Genomic DNA, 16,346 nt, shown 5'->3' with positions numbered 1-16,346 from the left:
ACACTGAGAATGAATAATAAAAAAGAAAGCATTAATTTTCCATAAGTTTATATTGGTACACATAGGAAATGGAGAAATGTCTAATACGTGAAGCATACAATGAAAGTGTGTTGTAATGCTTGCATAATGAAGGGACATTTAGAAACATTGAATATGCATATTGAGATTTTTGTATACACAGAGTAAACACTTACAGTGCATAGTGAGGTTCATGTGTATACACAGGGGAGACACTTCTAGTGCATAGTGAGGTTCATATATATACACAGGGGAGACACTCCTAGTGCATAGTGAGGTTCATATATATACACAGGGGAGACACTCCTAGTGCATAGTGAGGTTCATGTGTATACACAGGGGAGACACTCCTAGTGCATAGTGAGGTTCATGTGTATACACATGGGAGACACTCCTAGTGCATAGTGAGGTTCATGTGTATACACAGGGGAGACACTCCTAGTGCATAGTGAGGTTCATATATATACACAGGGGAGACACTCCTAGTGCATAGTGAGGTTCATGTGTATACACAGGGGAGACACTCCTAGTGCATAGTGAGGTTCATGTGTATACACAGGGGAGACACTCCTAGTGCATAGTGAGGTTCATGTGTATACACAGGGGAGACGCTCCTAGTGCATAGTGAGGTTCATATATATACACAGGGGAGACACTCCTAGTGCATAGTGAGGTTCATGTGTATACACAGGGGAGACACTCCTAGTGCATAGTGAGGTTCATGTGTATACACAGGGGAGACACTCCTAGTGCATAGTGAGGTTCATGTGTATACACAGGGGAGACACTCCTAGTGCATAGTGAGGTTCATGTGTATACACAGGAGAGACACTCCTAGTGCATAGTGAGGTTCATATATATACACAGGGGAGACACTCCTAGTGCATAGTGAGGTTCATATATATACACAGGGGAGACACTCATAGTACATTGTGAGGTTATTGTGTATACACAGGGTAAAATCTTGTAGTGCATTGTGAGGTCAATGTGTATACACAGGGGAGACACTCATAGTACATTGTGAGGTTCATGTGTATACACAGGGTAAAATCTTATAGTGCATTGTGAGGTCAATGTGTATACACAGGGGAGACACTCATAGTACATTGTGAGGTTCATGTGTATACACAGGGGAGACACTTGTAGTGCATTGTGAGGTTCATGTGTATACACGGGAGACACTCAGTACATTGTGAGGTTCTTGGGTATACACAGGGTAAACTCTTGTAGTGCATAGTGAGGTTCATGTATATACATGGGTAAGAACTTTTAGTGCATAATGGAAATCATCTAGTTACACAACAAATATTAGATATTAAGGTATCAGTTGATAGAAAGCACAAATTTATAATGCATTTTAGGTTTTAAAAAAAAGATGGAAGAAAAATGCTAGTAGTTATAATCCCCGCAAACAAAATTTTGAGGGTATTCAAAATTCGTTATGTCCATCCTTCTACCTGTATCACTTTCTTGTGCATACGATTTTTTTAAAATCAAGAAACATCAGAAGCCCATGCACAGTACAAAAGTTGTGTAGAGACCCATTATGTTCATAGAACGACTTTTATCTTGCACATACCCAGGCATAATTCATTGCATTAATGTTTAGCAAATCAAAGTAAAATATAGTATGATATTTCGGTTTCCTGTTTCCCAAGAATCTGGTGTAACAACAGAAAAGGCATTTGAACAATCAATGAAAATTTCACATTTGGTGCGCCTAAAACTCGAAGAGCTGATCCCTAACCCTAACCCCGGATCAGCTCTTCGGACGAACAGGACATGTCCTAATTCGCTCCGCTTTTATCACTGATTGGCAAGCCAAAAAAACTCCCAAAACATGTACTCTGCTTTGTAAATACGTTGGTAGATTAGTGTAGTTGTAGTGCTAGATGTATTTATATGTAGTTTGTATTATTATTCTCTGTTGATATTGGCCACATTATTTAATTCTTTTCGTTTGTCCTGAAGAAGGGACGGGTCGTCCCGAAAATTTGACAATCAATCTGGTTGTTCGTGTCGTTGGTCATTTTAGTGCTTTGTGTGTATATATATATATATATATATATATATATATATATATATATATTCGCATTAAACGTAGGTTAATGCGAATTAAATCTGAACAGCGTTCACACGGAGATTTTAATGCGCATTAGTTCACTTCGAATTAAAATTGACGACGCGATTTAATGCGAATTAAATTTACTTCGCATTAGCTCCGTGTGAACGCTGAGCGAAGCTAATTCGAATTAAATGTAGACGCATGCGTAATGGCAAATTTGGGTCACATACATCATACCCGTGGTCAGCTATATATATCAATGTTAGTTTTGTGCGAAAAACTAATCAAAATGATAGTAATCACTAAAATACACGTACAAACAGCATGTTATTAGATAATAATTCCAATCTTATTTATTACAATTGTTTTGATTGGACAAAAATAAAGCTGAACAAGAGTTTACACATCAATAAATCCGAAAACGCGATGTATTCGTACACGCCTGAAAACAAACAACATAGTGCGGGTAACTATTCAAATTTTTGCAATTGTTAATAAAGTCAATGAATTGGAATTATAAGAATCAAACATTCTTTTGGAAGAATTTATCGATGTGTAAACTCCAGACATTTTACTCACAAACTTAACATAAAAGTGCTTCGCACTTTTATTCAGTTTGTGAGTAAAATGTCCGGAGTTTACACATCGATAAATTCTTCCAAAAGAATGTTTAATCCTATAATGTCAGACGTAAATATGTGCTCTGCATAGGCATACTGAGTAATACAATATGGAAAGAATTGCTTTTAATACGACAAAAATGTTTCGAAATAGTGATATGATTTTCTCTTTTACATTTTAACAAATATGCCGCTTGATCATTGTTGAATTTCTTTATATCAAATGACGTCAAAGTAGACTTACAGTGTATAATACGTATTAATTAGTAATTAAAAATTACGTCACAACTGTAGTCAGCGGAATGAGGAAAGAAACGTTCCGATGTTTTAACTGGGCTTATGAAGAAGAAATATATTGTCTAAAGTGAATGCTGGTCGTCAGAAGAAATAACAAGTGATTTCTTGGGAACCTATAAAAACGAAACACAAACACAAAACTCCTTGTATGTAGATCAGTTACATGTACATTGTTAAAAGATATAAAGTGTTTTGAACAATGAATTCTGTATCTACACATTATTGATTAAAATATCTATAAAATAATTTTCAATAACATAGTATATATTATTTTATTTATTGTGCGCACCCTTTGATGTAGAGATGCAATCGAATTTAATGCGCATTAGTTTACTTCGCAATAAATATTACCGCCGTGTGAATGCTATTTAATTTGAATTAATTTAATGCGCATTCGTGTGAACGAGGCATTAAAATAGCTGTATCCTTCGTTTAAATTACTGCATACAAACTGAGGTATTTTCCATATTTGGGTATGACCATATAAGGAATACCTCGGACAGTATTTGAAATATGCATATGTATTTGAAGACAAGTATAAGTATATCTGTTGAAAACGAATGTTTGATGCACAGTGGGGTTCAAGGTGAACATGAAGTGCTATTTTACTTTCAGTAAATATTAGTCAAAACTGTGGAACTCGGTATGTTTGTCTAGAAATCTATACCTCTCTTTGTAATATACACAAGTATGTGTGTGTGTGTGTGTGTGTGTGTGTGATAAATTTAATGCAATACATAAAAACCTTATATAGGTTCTTTCAACATGAAATAGAATTGAATGTGATACAGAAAACATTTGCATTTCGTATGTATTATACAACGAGCAATTATAACTGTATTACATCAAAATGACATATAAATTATGAAGCGGTACGTGAGTATTCTAAAAATAGACTGTGCATTATACATGAAACCGTTCTAGAAGGGACTAACACCTCCATTGGACATACTCACACAGGGCCATTACAAAGTTTTCGCTCGAATTTCATACGATATTTGACGGTTGATTTTAGCCGATGAATGGACTTTATTTCCAGTTCACCATGACGATGCGAGAGGTAAGACCTTGACAGAGTTGCTTCTAAACGGTAGGGGTTTAATAATCATATTATATCGAACTTTACACCGAAATTTTCAAGCGATGCAGCTGGTAAAACAGAAAACCAAGATGCCGGCGTGATAAACTTTGTAAATATTATGTTTACAGAAAGACAATTCGTTTATTATGGATATTTAAAACGTCGAGTGCCTTTGCGTATACGAACGTTTCTGCACGTACATTATTGTCCTAAGTCCAGGAAACCATTTGATCTAATTTAGCCCTAAAGTCTGAAATACCTGAAATGTGAACTGATTATATATTTCTTTGAGAGGGAGGTTGTGACAAAATTTCAAAGCAATACCAGTGACCATATCGAAAGATATCTGGAAAAAAATGTTTGACCTACTTCTACTTCTAAAGTAGGTCATAGAGCACCAATCCAACTGAAATGCTAACTGCGCTTGTATTCCTTCGAGAGGAAGCTTTTGACTAAGTAACAGGACAATGTGTCCGCAAAGAAAAAAGCCCGAAAAAGTTTGAGCTATTTCTAGCCCAAAATTAGGTCAAGGATGGACCAATCCAAAGTCGTACATGCATCTGTTAACGGAAAAAAGTCCGGAAAACAAGCCAGACGCTCGGACAGCGCCATAACATAATACGGCTCGTCTAATGACGGGCGTATAAAAAGTGAACAACAACCCACAACCACTTAAAATGGTAGAAGTTGAGGTTGATGACAACGTGGCATTTGCATTTGCAGCATTACTGTATGCTTATATTATAACTATCGTAATAGATCGTGGGACATCGATACGCATCGCAACAAAGCGTGGTGTCTACCTTGTAAAAGATTGACAGGTCTCATCACGATTTGGGAGCACGATTAGATGCGATATGATGCGCTCTGTTACGATGCAATACGATCTGAAAATCAATCGTGTTGATCGTATAAATAATTTTGACAGTCAAACAATTTTCTACGATCAACACGATTGTCACGACTGATGCTAATAGATACGGTTTAAGACCACGGTTTCAATCGTGCCGCGAATCAGGATAGTAGAAACATACCATTGACATGGGAGTCTCACATCACACTGTAAAAAGTTCGGTGTTTTACGACCTCCAACCTCATTATATTATAAATTATATATAATAAATGTATAATGATGTAGAGCAGGAAGGCCCCTACAAAAATAGTCAATTTCACGATCCCCGGGGTAGGGGTTCAGACCCCAGGGCGGGGCCAAACTTGTCATATAGTGTTTATGTGTAAAACACTTAAATAACATTTTCTTTTAGTGCTTTTGATACTAAATTGAAACTAAATGGAAATAGCAGGTAATCTTTTACCCAAATCGTAAATTTGATTTTCCCCAGAGATGGGGTTTTGACTCCAGGGTGGGGCCAAACTTTGTATTTATAGTATTTATGTGTAAGTTCGCTGATAGTCTGGTACTGTTTAAAATCTAAATGCATACTCAGGAACAGCACAGAAGGATATACAAAAAATTGTGAATTTCACAACCCAGGGTTATGACTTTAGGATAAGTCCAAATTAGTCATATACATATGTATATTTATATTTTAATATTAATACACCTATTATTTAAAGTCTTTCATCAGTTACCACCGCGGTGGCGGAGAGGTTAGAGGATTCGGAAGCGGAAGGTCGGGGTTCAAATCCCAGCCGCGACAGATCTAAGTCGTTAAAATAGGTAGTGACAGTTCCATCGCCAAACGACCGGCATCCAGGTGTGAATATCACGGTTCCTCGGAGATGATCTTAAAAACGGGTGCCCCGTGTCGCAGTAGGTGTGGTACGCTAAAGATCCCTCACTGCTCTATGGCCGTAAGCGCCGAGCATAGGTCTAAATTTGAAGGCCTTCCGCGATCTTGGTGACATCTCCATATGAGTGAAAAATTCTCCAGCGAGACGTTAAGCAAGATGCAATCAATCAATCATCAATGTATACACTTTTGAGGGTAGTGAAGTTTTAAGAACACATCTTATTATATAGGGTAGTGAAGTTTTAAGAACATATCTTTTTTATACTGTTGCGTAACATTAGAATTTAACTTAGATATTCAGAACAGGAATATTTTTCTAGATTTCATAGATCATTGAAGTAGTGATACGTTTCCACTAGTATTCAGGTGACCGATAAGGCCTGTGCGCCTCTTGTTTGAAATTTACAAAAAATGCCCTCAGGAAACTAAATTTGAAAGCGACGGTGGCGGAGAGGTTAGAGGATTCGGAAGCGGAAGGTCGGGGTTCAAATCCCAGCCGCGACAGATCTAAGTCGTTAAAATAGGTAGTGACAGTTCCATCGCCAAACGACCGGCATCCAGGTGTGAATATCACGGTTCCTCGGAGATGATCTTGCGTAATCAAACTTGAGACTGCTTATTATTGGTTTATCGGCGTGTACACTGTTTAGGAGTTTATCCATTATTCATTTTTTGACAGATAAAAAAGGAATGTCCATAAAAATGTTGTTTTTTTTTATTTTTCGAAGAATTACGTATTCTTCCTGGTTGATAGCAATGTATATATACTTGAGTTAGCAATATTCCATCCACTGTTCTTTCAGTTTTAACTGAAAATGCACACTGCAAAGTTCATTCGGCGTGCTGCCTTAGTTTTGATATTTGCATTTAATTGGGAAAGTATTAACGCAAAAGAATATGCTATCAAATCTGAATCTCAAGATCACGTGATTGATTTTTGTCGCCATGCAGGGTGCAGGTTTTTAAAACAAGTAAGTTTAAGTCTCTTTCTTATGATAAACTATAGAAATATATAGACATAGAGTAGTAGACGCAGCATCCACTACTCGAATATTTCAGGTATGTGCTTTCTATTTATACATGTATATAATACATGTACAACCTATCATTGGGTTAAATGCTGTCTGACGTATTTCATACCGATTGTTAGGCCGTTCTTGGCACACTGATTTTGACTACGGATAACCCCGTTTACCTGATCAGGATATAGGGCTCATGGCGGGTGTGACCTGTCGACAGTGGATGCTTACTTCTAGGCACTAGGCACCTGATCCCACCTCTGGTGTGTTTAGGGCTCTTGTTTGCCTAACTACATGTATTTTGTATTGCTTATAGGAGTTATGAGATTGATCACTTATATATATATATATATATATATATATATATATATATATTATATATATATATATATATAATTAAAGGTCGTGGGTTCGAGTCCTGGCCGCGGCAGGGCTGACGTTGTGTCCTTGGGAAAGGCACTTTACATGAATTTCCTCACTCCACCCAAGTGTAAAAGGGGTACCTGGCTATAGACAGTGAAATATATTATTAGAATGTTAGTGCTCTAGCGCTTGTAATGGCAGCTTGCACTGTATGCTTCCTAGGAGGCTGAGACAGTTCTAGATTGATATAAGGTCTGCCGGGGTAATAATGTACATTGATTATTGTAAAGCGCTTTGAGCAGCATACGCTGGATGAGGCGCTATATAAAACTAATCATTATTATATATATATATATATATATATATATATATATATATATATATATATATATAAGAAATAAAGAATAAAGAAAGAAATAAAAAAATCAGAACGATGAAAATAACTCAACCGCCGTAGTGTTTGGAACTCTTCTGCAGATTCTCTTTTAAAATGAAACAACTGGTAGATATTCCAAACCAAGTATCCCAAAAGAATGTCGTTCTTGTCAGTTTTCAAAACTACTGTTGAAGATGAGTTGCACTATTTATATACCTGCTTTATGTATACAGATACAAGAAAGAAGAAATCCAAGGAAAATCATTGTGAAGCAATATAAAATATGCAATAAAAGTAGAATGCTATAATTATGTTACTAATGTATGCAATACTAAATTGCATACATACACTTTGATGCCACATGTAGATATGTAAAATATATATGTTTACATATGCATGAGAACTGTATTTATTATCATTATATGTCTCATATTGTTTAACACGATTGTATGCCAACGTGTTTAGTGAATCAATAAATAAAATGAAAAATCAAAGGGTAGGGGTGGTAGTAGCGCATTATATATATTGCCTCAGAAAATTTTTTCCCCAACTCCGATGTTTTAATCATAGGGAGAACACATATATTCACTTTATTTTTTCGATTTTGCATTCGTACCATTCACTTCTGCCATAAAAAGTCGGGGTGGGGATATCACGAAATATATCTTTTTCTGTATACATGTAAATGAATAATAGAAAATTATGTTTGTTAAAAGTGGGACCACTCCCTCCCTGATTCTACGTACATGCCTACTTGTAATGCCTAAGTCACCGTTCATTCCAATGGTGAAACCATGATGTCATAACTTAATACCTGGTGTGGTTTGATTTTTGATGATATCCAATAAAAGAATAATTTTTCTTCAGCGATCAAGAGATAAAATGTTTTGTATATATCTACACCAACTTTCATAGAAAGGATATCTAAACCCATACCTATCGCAATCTTACATAGGCTTCGTACATGTATATTACTTTTACTGTAAAACAAAAATTCTCATCTATAATATAAAATTTCCTCAGTTTGATACTTGTATATCTAATCAACGTGCAGGCTACACACTTGTGTATTTACACATATACATAAAGCAGTTTCTTTTACGTCTAATACGATAGCCCGGAAATGACTATGCCCCACAACTATGACGTAATAGTGACTACATGAAGAATAAACGTGGATATGAAAGAACTTGGAAAATCCGCTCATTTTACAACTGTCTGAAGAAGCATTATGGTAGCTCCAATCCCATGGACTTATCAATATTAATGGTTGAAAGTGGAAAACTGTATTAATTTCCACACAATATAATTTAGTTTAATTAATAACCAGAAGAAAATGTATATGTAGCCACCTTTTTAAAGATGTCAGACAAACAAAGACAGAAGTGTAGGTCAGTATTAGAAAATCACACATTTTTGTATTAATAAAAATAAATAAAACTTGTCAACAATTTAGAAAAATGCTAAATATGTATCAAATAATTGTGGATATTAGGGAAATCACTGTATAATAGATATGAAGTTGATACCAGCATACATGTAGAAGTCATTGCCCTTGGTAATATCTTTATTATCATAAATTGATAATTATCTATGGAAAATATATTAGACATTTTCACAATCAATAATATATATCATAGGTCACCAGCATCTACTACCTTATTAATTGTCCAGTCCCAAGACGGAGATTCAAAACAGGAAAAGAGGAAGAGAAAATTGAGGACATAGCTAAAAAGTTTAACGATACGGTTTGTTTACTGAAACTGTTGATAACGTTTGATAAGTATTTGATCATACTGAAGGATATACACATGGACAAAATTTATTATTTTCTCATCGAATTTACTTTAGATCACAAATGTGGAATACCAACATCTGCACAAGAACTATCCAAGAACACTCGATCCCAAATGGAATACGATGTGGAACTTGGTAAGTGTAACTATTATTCTGAATATATCGTTGACTACCCTATTTCGGTGACTAACCAGAATCGGTTACTCTTTTGTTTACGTGTGCGCGTTGTCATTTCCGGGTGTTGATTGCGTCATCAATATTGCCGTAGTGTTTGCAAACATACAAAGAGCACGTCTTGAATTTTTTTCCCCAAAAATGAACTACAATTAGAAGGAGAGTATGCAAAAAATCAACACGAATACCCCAAAAATAAGTCCATTTACCTATTACTTTTTCAAGCAAACCTTCAGATAAATATAAAGTATACCAAAAGTCTGGAATTCTACACTATGTTATTTTATTAATTGATGTTTAGTTGCACATTCCTCCTGTACATACGTTTTAACTTACCTCTGCTGAAAGCTCAAGTGAGCCTTTCTGATCGTCTGTTGTCCGTCCGTCCGTCCGTCTGTCTGTAAACGTTTTACATTCTCGACTTCTCCAGAATAACTGGGCCAATTTCAACCAAACTTGGACGTCAAGTTTGATCAATTGAAGGGCCATGCCCGTTTCAAAGGGGAGATAATTACAAAAATAGGGTGGGGTTTTTTAACAAGAGGCCCACAGGCCTTATCGGTCACCTGAATACTAGTGAAAAAGTATCACTACTTCCATGGGCTATGAAATCTAGAAAAAAAAAATCCTGTTCTGAATATCTAAGCTAAATTCTAATGTTCAGCAACAGTATAAAAAAGATATGTTCTTAAAACTTCACTGCCCCCAAAAGTGCCTACACTGATGAAAGGCTTTAAATAATAGGTCTACTTACTTTAAAACAAATTATATGACTAATCCTAAAGTCATAACCCTGGGTTATTAAATTTACCATTTTTGTACATCCTTTTCTGCTATTCCTAAGTATGCAGTTAGATTTTATACAGTATCAGCAAACTTACACATACATACTCTATATTAAGTTTGGCCCCACCCTGGGATCAAAACCCTTACTCTGGAGAAAATCCTGGGATCAAAACCCTTACTCTGGAGAAAATCAAATTTACGATTTTGTTAAAAGACTACCTGATCTATCCATTTAGCACTAGGAACCAAGTTTGGCCCCGCCCTGGGGTCACAATCCTTATCCGGGGATCATGAAATCTACAATTAATTTTGGTAGAGGCTTTCCTGCTCTACATCACTATGCATTTAGTATTACTTACATGTGTGCGGTTCTTGAGAAGAAGACTTTTGAAAAATTGTCAATTTTGGACATTTTTAGCCCCACCCCTAAGGCCCCAAGGGTGCAGGAATCCTGAAATTTACAATTTATATTCCCCTTGTTCCAAATATGTTTCATACTAAGTTTGAAAAGAATTGGAATGATAGTTGTCAAAAAAGAAGTTAAAAATGTATATTGTTCATACATTTAATAACTGACCATTTTGGCCCCACCCTGATACCATAACCTCTACCTCTGGGATCATCAAATTTATAATTTTGGTAACGGACTACCTGTTCTTTTTAAAAATCTATTTGCTTTCAATTTAGTATCAATAGCACTAAAGAAGATGTTATTTAAGTGTTTTACACATTAAAGGGACTAATTCACGATTTCCCCCAATTTTTTCTCACTTTTAATGATCAAATTCTATTGTCTAATGTGTTTAAAAGATTTTACATAAGAATTAAGGTCATACATCATCACAGAAGCTCAATTTAGAGAGTTTATTATTTGTTTTGTAAACAAAGATTGCGGTATGTTATTGTTTACGAAATTTTCAAAAGAAATGGATATCGATCTAAGTTTATTATATTTTTCACATTTCAAGCATTCTTTGGGTAAAATGTGTCATCTAAAAGTTAAAATTTGTGATTATGCAAAATGAAGATGCTTTATATTACAGATTTAACATTTCACTGGTTTGTTTGTATACATGAAAAGACTCGAGTCTTTGTTTACATAACACAGATTTAGGGCTGAAATATTGCTTTCATTCTTGCATTCAGAAATGTACTGCCTAGACAAGACGCAGTCAGTTAAACCACTATAATGAATGAATGATGAAGAGCTACAAAGAAAAGTAAATATTCCATGTACACAAGGTTAACACATCATAAAAATACAAAAACATAATCACACAAACGACTTTCAACTGACAGTTGAAACGTGTAATAAAAGTTGTACATCACGATTATGACACAAAGCGCGTTCAATAGTTTAAATTTTCAATAAAGGGCTGTATTTAGGTAAACGTGAATATCCAGTAAAAATTAACAACCCAGATCAAAGAAATTACATAACAGAATAAAGAAGTAAATATAAGCCAGGCAAGTATCATATCAGACAAGCAAATAACTATAAATGCATGTTTATAAATATATCACGTGACTAACCAAAGACCGCATGGAAATCACAATATACGATAAAATACATGATGTGTATTCCTAAAATAGCTAGAACTTGCTAAATCGTACAAAATGTACTTAATGCATGCTGGTGCATCCAAATTGGTACCGTATAGGTTTTACATGCTTACATTGTGGCCAGACAAGCTTGTGGCAAATTTCGGAAAGCTGTCCGTAGAATTGTGCGCGGCACAAATATACAAAGGGCCGATAACTCTAAAAGTTATACGTATGGAAGGCAGTGGTTGCAAATACACAAACACGCCAGTTATGAAACAAATGATTGTAAATCAATGAAAATTGAATTAATAAATGAAAGTTTATATGGATTTAATCTTATCTAGGAAAATATCCAAATGAAATGCATAAACAAAAACGAAAAACGGAAATATTCATATCCAGTGATCAGTCATTCAAAAACTTACTTTCTTAAACACCACTCTGATTCCACGCACAAGTACTCTGAAGTTGAAATAAAAAATATGCTAGAGTTCCTCATTGACAATATCTTCGTGGTCTTTGGTGATCAGGTCTTCCAACAGTCTGTTGGAATTCCCATGGGCACGAATTGTGCTCCTTTGTTAGCTGACCTGTTTTTATATTCATATGAAGCAGAATTTATTCAAAAACTGCTACGTGAGAAGACAAAAATCTCTCGCTGTGACCTTCAATTCGACTTTTAGATATATCGATGACGTTTTGTATATTAACAATGATAGTTTTCATTCTTATGGCGATTTGATATATCCCTGTGAGCTCGAAATAAAGGACACCACAGAGTCGTCCACTTCTGCTTCATACTTAGATATTTTATTGAAAGTAGACATCAACGGCGAACTGACAACTCAACTGCATGACAAACGGGATGATTTCAGCTTCTCCATCGTCAGCTTCCCACATTTATGTAGCAATATTCCATTATCACCTGCATATGGTGTTTATAAATCTCAACTGATTCGATATGCAAGAGCTTGTTCTGGGTATAGTCAGTTTTTAAATCGAGGTAAGCTACTGACAAACAAGTTGATGGTACAGGGATTTCAACAGTCTCGATTGAAGTCAGCATTTCGCAATTTCTATGGTCGTTATAACGATCTAGTTCGTCAATACAACCTCACATTGGGTCAAATGCTGTCTGACGTGTTTCATACCGATTGTTAAGCCGTTCTTGGCACACAGATTTTGACTGCGGATAACTCCGTTTACCTGATCAGGATATAAGGCTCACGGCGGGTGTGACCGGTCAACAGGGGATGCTTACTCCTCCTAGGCACCTGATCCCACCTCTGGTGTGTCCAGGAGTCCGTGTTTGCCCAACTATCTATTTTGTATTGCTTGTAGGAGTTATGAGATTGATCACTGTTCGTTATCTTCACCTTGCATTGAAGCGTGACCTAAAATATTGATACAAAGTCACCGCACACCCTTTGCCCACGGAAGACTATGGGTAAAGTTTCGTTGTTCATACACTTTTAAAACATATGTAGTTTTTAACTCACCTGAGGCAAAGGCTCAAGTGAGCTTTTCTGATCAAAATTTGCCCGTTGTCTGTGGGCGGTGGCGTAAATTTTTCACATTTTCTACTTCTAAAGAACCGCCGGGCCAATTTCAACCAAACTTGCCACAAAGCATCCTTGGGTAAGTTTGTTCACAGGAAGGGTCACGCCCTCTTCCAAGGGGAGATGATTTTTAAAAAAAAATGCAAAAATAGAGAAGGGTCATTAAAAAAATTCTCTTCTCAGGAACCACTGGGCCAGAGGAGCTGAAATTTTCATGAAAGCTTCTTGACATAGTGCAGATTCAGGTTTGTTCAAATCATGGCCCCCAGGGGTAGGTTGGGCCACAATAGGGGATCAAAGTTTTACATAGAAATATATAGGGACAATCTTTTAAAACTTCTTCTCAAGAACCAATGATGCAGAAAAGCTGAGATTTACATAAAAACTTCCTGACATAGTGCAGATTCATGTTCGTTCAAATCATGGCCCCCGGAGGGTAGTTTGGGGCCACAGTAGGGGATCAAAGTTTTACATAGAAATAGATAGGGAATATCTTTAAAAATCCTCTCAAGAACTAATGGACCAGAGGAGCAGAAGAAAGCTTCCTGACATAGCGCAGATTTAAGAATGTAAAAATCATTGCCTCCGGGGATAGGTTTAGGCCACAAGATAATTACGGACTAAGGTTTTACATGCAAATATATAATGGAAAGTCTTCAGATATTGGGCCAAGGTAACTCAGGTTAGCGATGTGGCCCATGGGCCTCTTGTTATAAGGGATGGAATTATCTTATTCAGAACTCGATAATTCGAAATTAATTCATAATTTGATAAACGTAAAGTAAATATCCAGAATGTCATATACTGAATTTGGGTTTGATAACTAAATTATGAATTTGTACGACTGGATATTTACTTTACGTTTATCAAATTATGCAAAATGCATACAAATTAGTATGTAAACAAATTCACATTCAATAATCTCGTAATTACGAGAATTATCTCGTTAATACGAGATAATTATCTTGAAATTAGGAGAAAAGATGTCGTAATTATGAGATAATTATTTCGAAATTAGGAGAAAAGATCTCATATTTACGAGAAATTTTTCTCGTATATACGAGATCGTTTCTCGTAATTACAAAATAATCAATTCGTAATTACGCAATAGTGGACGGTGAATTTAATATTTTATATGTTACTAACAGGCTTTCGTATGCGACTCACCGTTTGTTTAATTTCGATGGAGTTCAAACAGCATCAAAATAGGGTCATCGTTTTTACAAAAAATACATAGAAATAATCGTGGCATACGCAACACTAAATAACACACCGATATAACATTTATATCTATATTTTTTATATTTATATACATGTATAAAAAAAAATTCTGAACCTGTTTGCAATTCTACTTACCATCAACTGTTTGAAGGCCGATTTCGAATACCCATGATGTCAGTGGGATTGCAGGAATGTACTATATTGAGTGGCATGAAACACGTCAAACAGCATTTAACACAATGACAAATTGTATTGGCAAACTAGATCGTTACAACAACCATATAATTTGACTTTAAAAGAAACTGTAGAAACCCCTATAACATCAACTTGATTGTCAGTAGTTTCCATCGATTTAAAACTGATCATACGCAGAAGACGCTCTTGTGTATAGAATCAGTTAAGAGATATAATCATGTAAATATAAATATGTAAATCAACTTGCAATTCTGTAAAGAAAAATAAACATTCTTCTTATGATTGTGTATTGTATGCGTTTATAGTTTATTCTTCTTAGGTTGTTTCCCTTTACGAACATCTATACCAAACCCGCATTATCAACTAACATAGTATTTTCCTGGATTCAATATCATTTCATTTGTTAGTTGCAATAACCTTTATTTATGTAGTATTGGTGTTCTGGCAATGTTCCATATACTGATGGAACAACAAACCAAACATAACATGGTCAGTTTTTAAATCGAGGCAAGGTACTCACAAACAAGTTGATGGTACAGCAGTTTCAACAGTCGTGATTGAAGTCAACATTTCGCAAAGTCTATGGTCGTTATAACGATCTAGTTCGACAATGCAACCTGTCATTGGGTCAAATCCTGTCTGGCGTGTTTCATACCGATTGTTAGGCTGTTCTTGGCACCGGTCGACAGAGGATGCTTACTCCCCCTAGGCACCTGATCCCACCTCTGGTGTGTCCAGGGTCCGTGTTTGCCCAATTATCTATTTTGTATTGCTTATAGGAGTTATGAGATTGATCACTGTTCGTTATCTTCACCTTTCACCAGTATTGTGTGAAATATTGTCCTTTATAAGATGACAATAAACAAATATTATCATTCTATAAAATGATAACAAAATCAAGCTAAGGGGAAATCCAGACAATACTGACAGCAGAATTTGCGTCTATGAAAATCCTTGAATATGATAAAGTGATCTCCCCTGTTATACAACTGAAATTGAAAACTTGACAGAATAAAATATCCAAAAATCATCGAATAATATATACAAAACAAAAACAGCAGCCCACCTTAATATTGGAAATGATGGTGTGCACTACCTCTGTGTATCTTATGTTAGACAATATCACAATTTGTGTGGCATTTCCCGCTATCTTGTATCAAACTAGCAGAAAACAATTTTTAAAGCACTTTAACTTGACAAAATAAAGAGCATAAATGATTAACAGTATTACCAAAATTATCTCCAAAAATATTTGAAATCAGAAATTGAATGTGAAAAATCGGGAGGGGGTCAATAATGTTTGATATATTTTATAATTTGTTACAATGTTAGTGCTTACGTCAATTTTGCATATTAGGGGGTCATGGGTTTTAATCTTTGCGTCTATTTCGCAGAATACTGTGCCTATATGATATGCATGCAAGAAAAAATATGTTATTCTAAAAATATAGATATTATTTAGTTAAAATTTTGTAT

At 35.4% G+C, this 16,346-nt stretch overlaps 1 protein-coding gene across 3 annotated transcripts in view; it reads left to right on the top strand.

Annotated features, from left to right (window-relative positions):
• The first annotated feature begins 3,891 nt into the window (after nucleotides 1–3,891).
• The window catches only part of LOC125679000 (proprotein convertase subtilisin/kexin type 6-like), a 29,976-nt gene continuing 17,521 nt past the window's right edge, over nucleotides 3,892–16,346 (top strand). Inside the window, exons 1-3 of one of the 3 annotated variants that reach the window (XM_056157081.1) lie at nucleotides 3,892–4,060; nucleotides 9,234–9,341; nucleotides 9,445–9,525. In XM_056157081.1, the coding sequence (XP_056013056.1) occupies nucleotides 4,019–4,060; nucleotides 9,234–9,341; nucleotides 9,445–9,525 (231 nt within the window). In that variant the 5' untranslated portion in view covers nucleotides 3,892–4,018. Of the gene's footprint in view, nucleotides 4,061–6,589; nucleotides 6,807–9,233; nucleotides 9,342–9,444; nucleotides 9,526–16,346 lie in introns of those variants that run through there. The other 2 variants (XM_056157080.1, XM_056157082.1) reach the window with 2 other exon arrangements.

This window comes from Ostrea edulis, chromosome 2 (assembly GCF_947568905.1).
Source record: "Ostrea edulis chromosome 2, xbOstEdul1.1, whole genome shotgun sequence".
Classification (NCBI taxonomy): Eukaryota; Metazoa; Mollusca; class Bivalvia; order Ostreida; family Ostreidae; genus Ostrea; species Ostrea edulis.
Note: the sequence above shows the minus strand (reverse complement) of the source record. Positions and strands in the feature narration are given on the sequence as shown.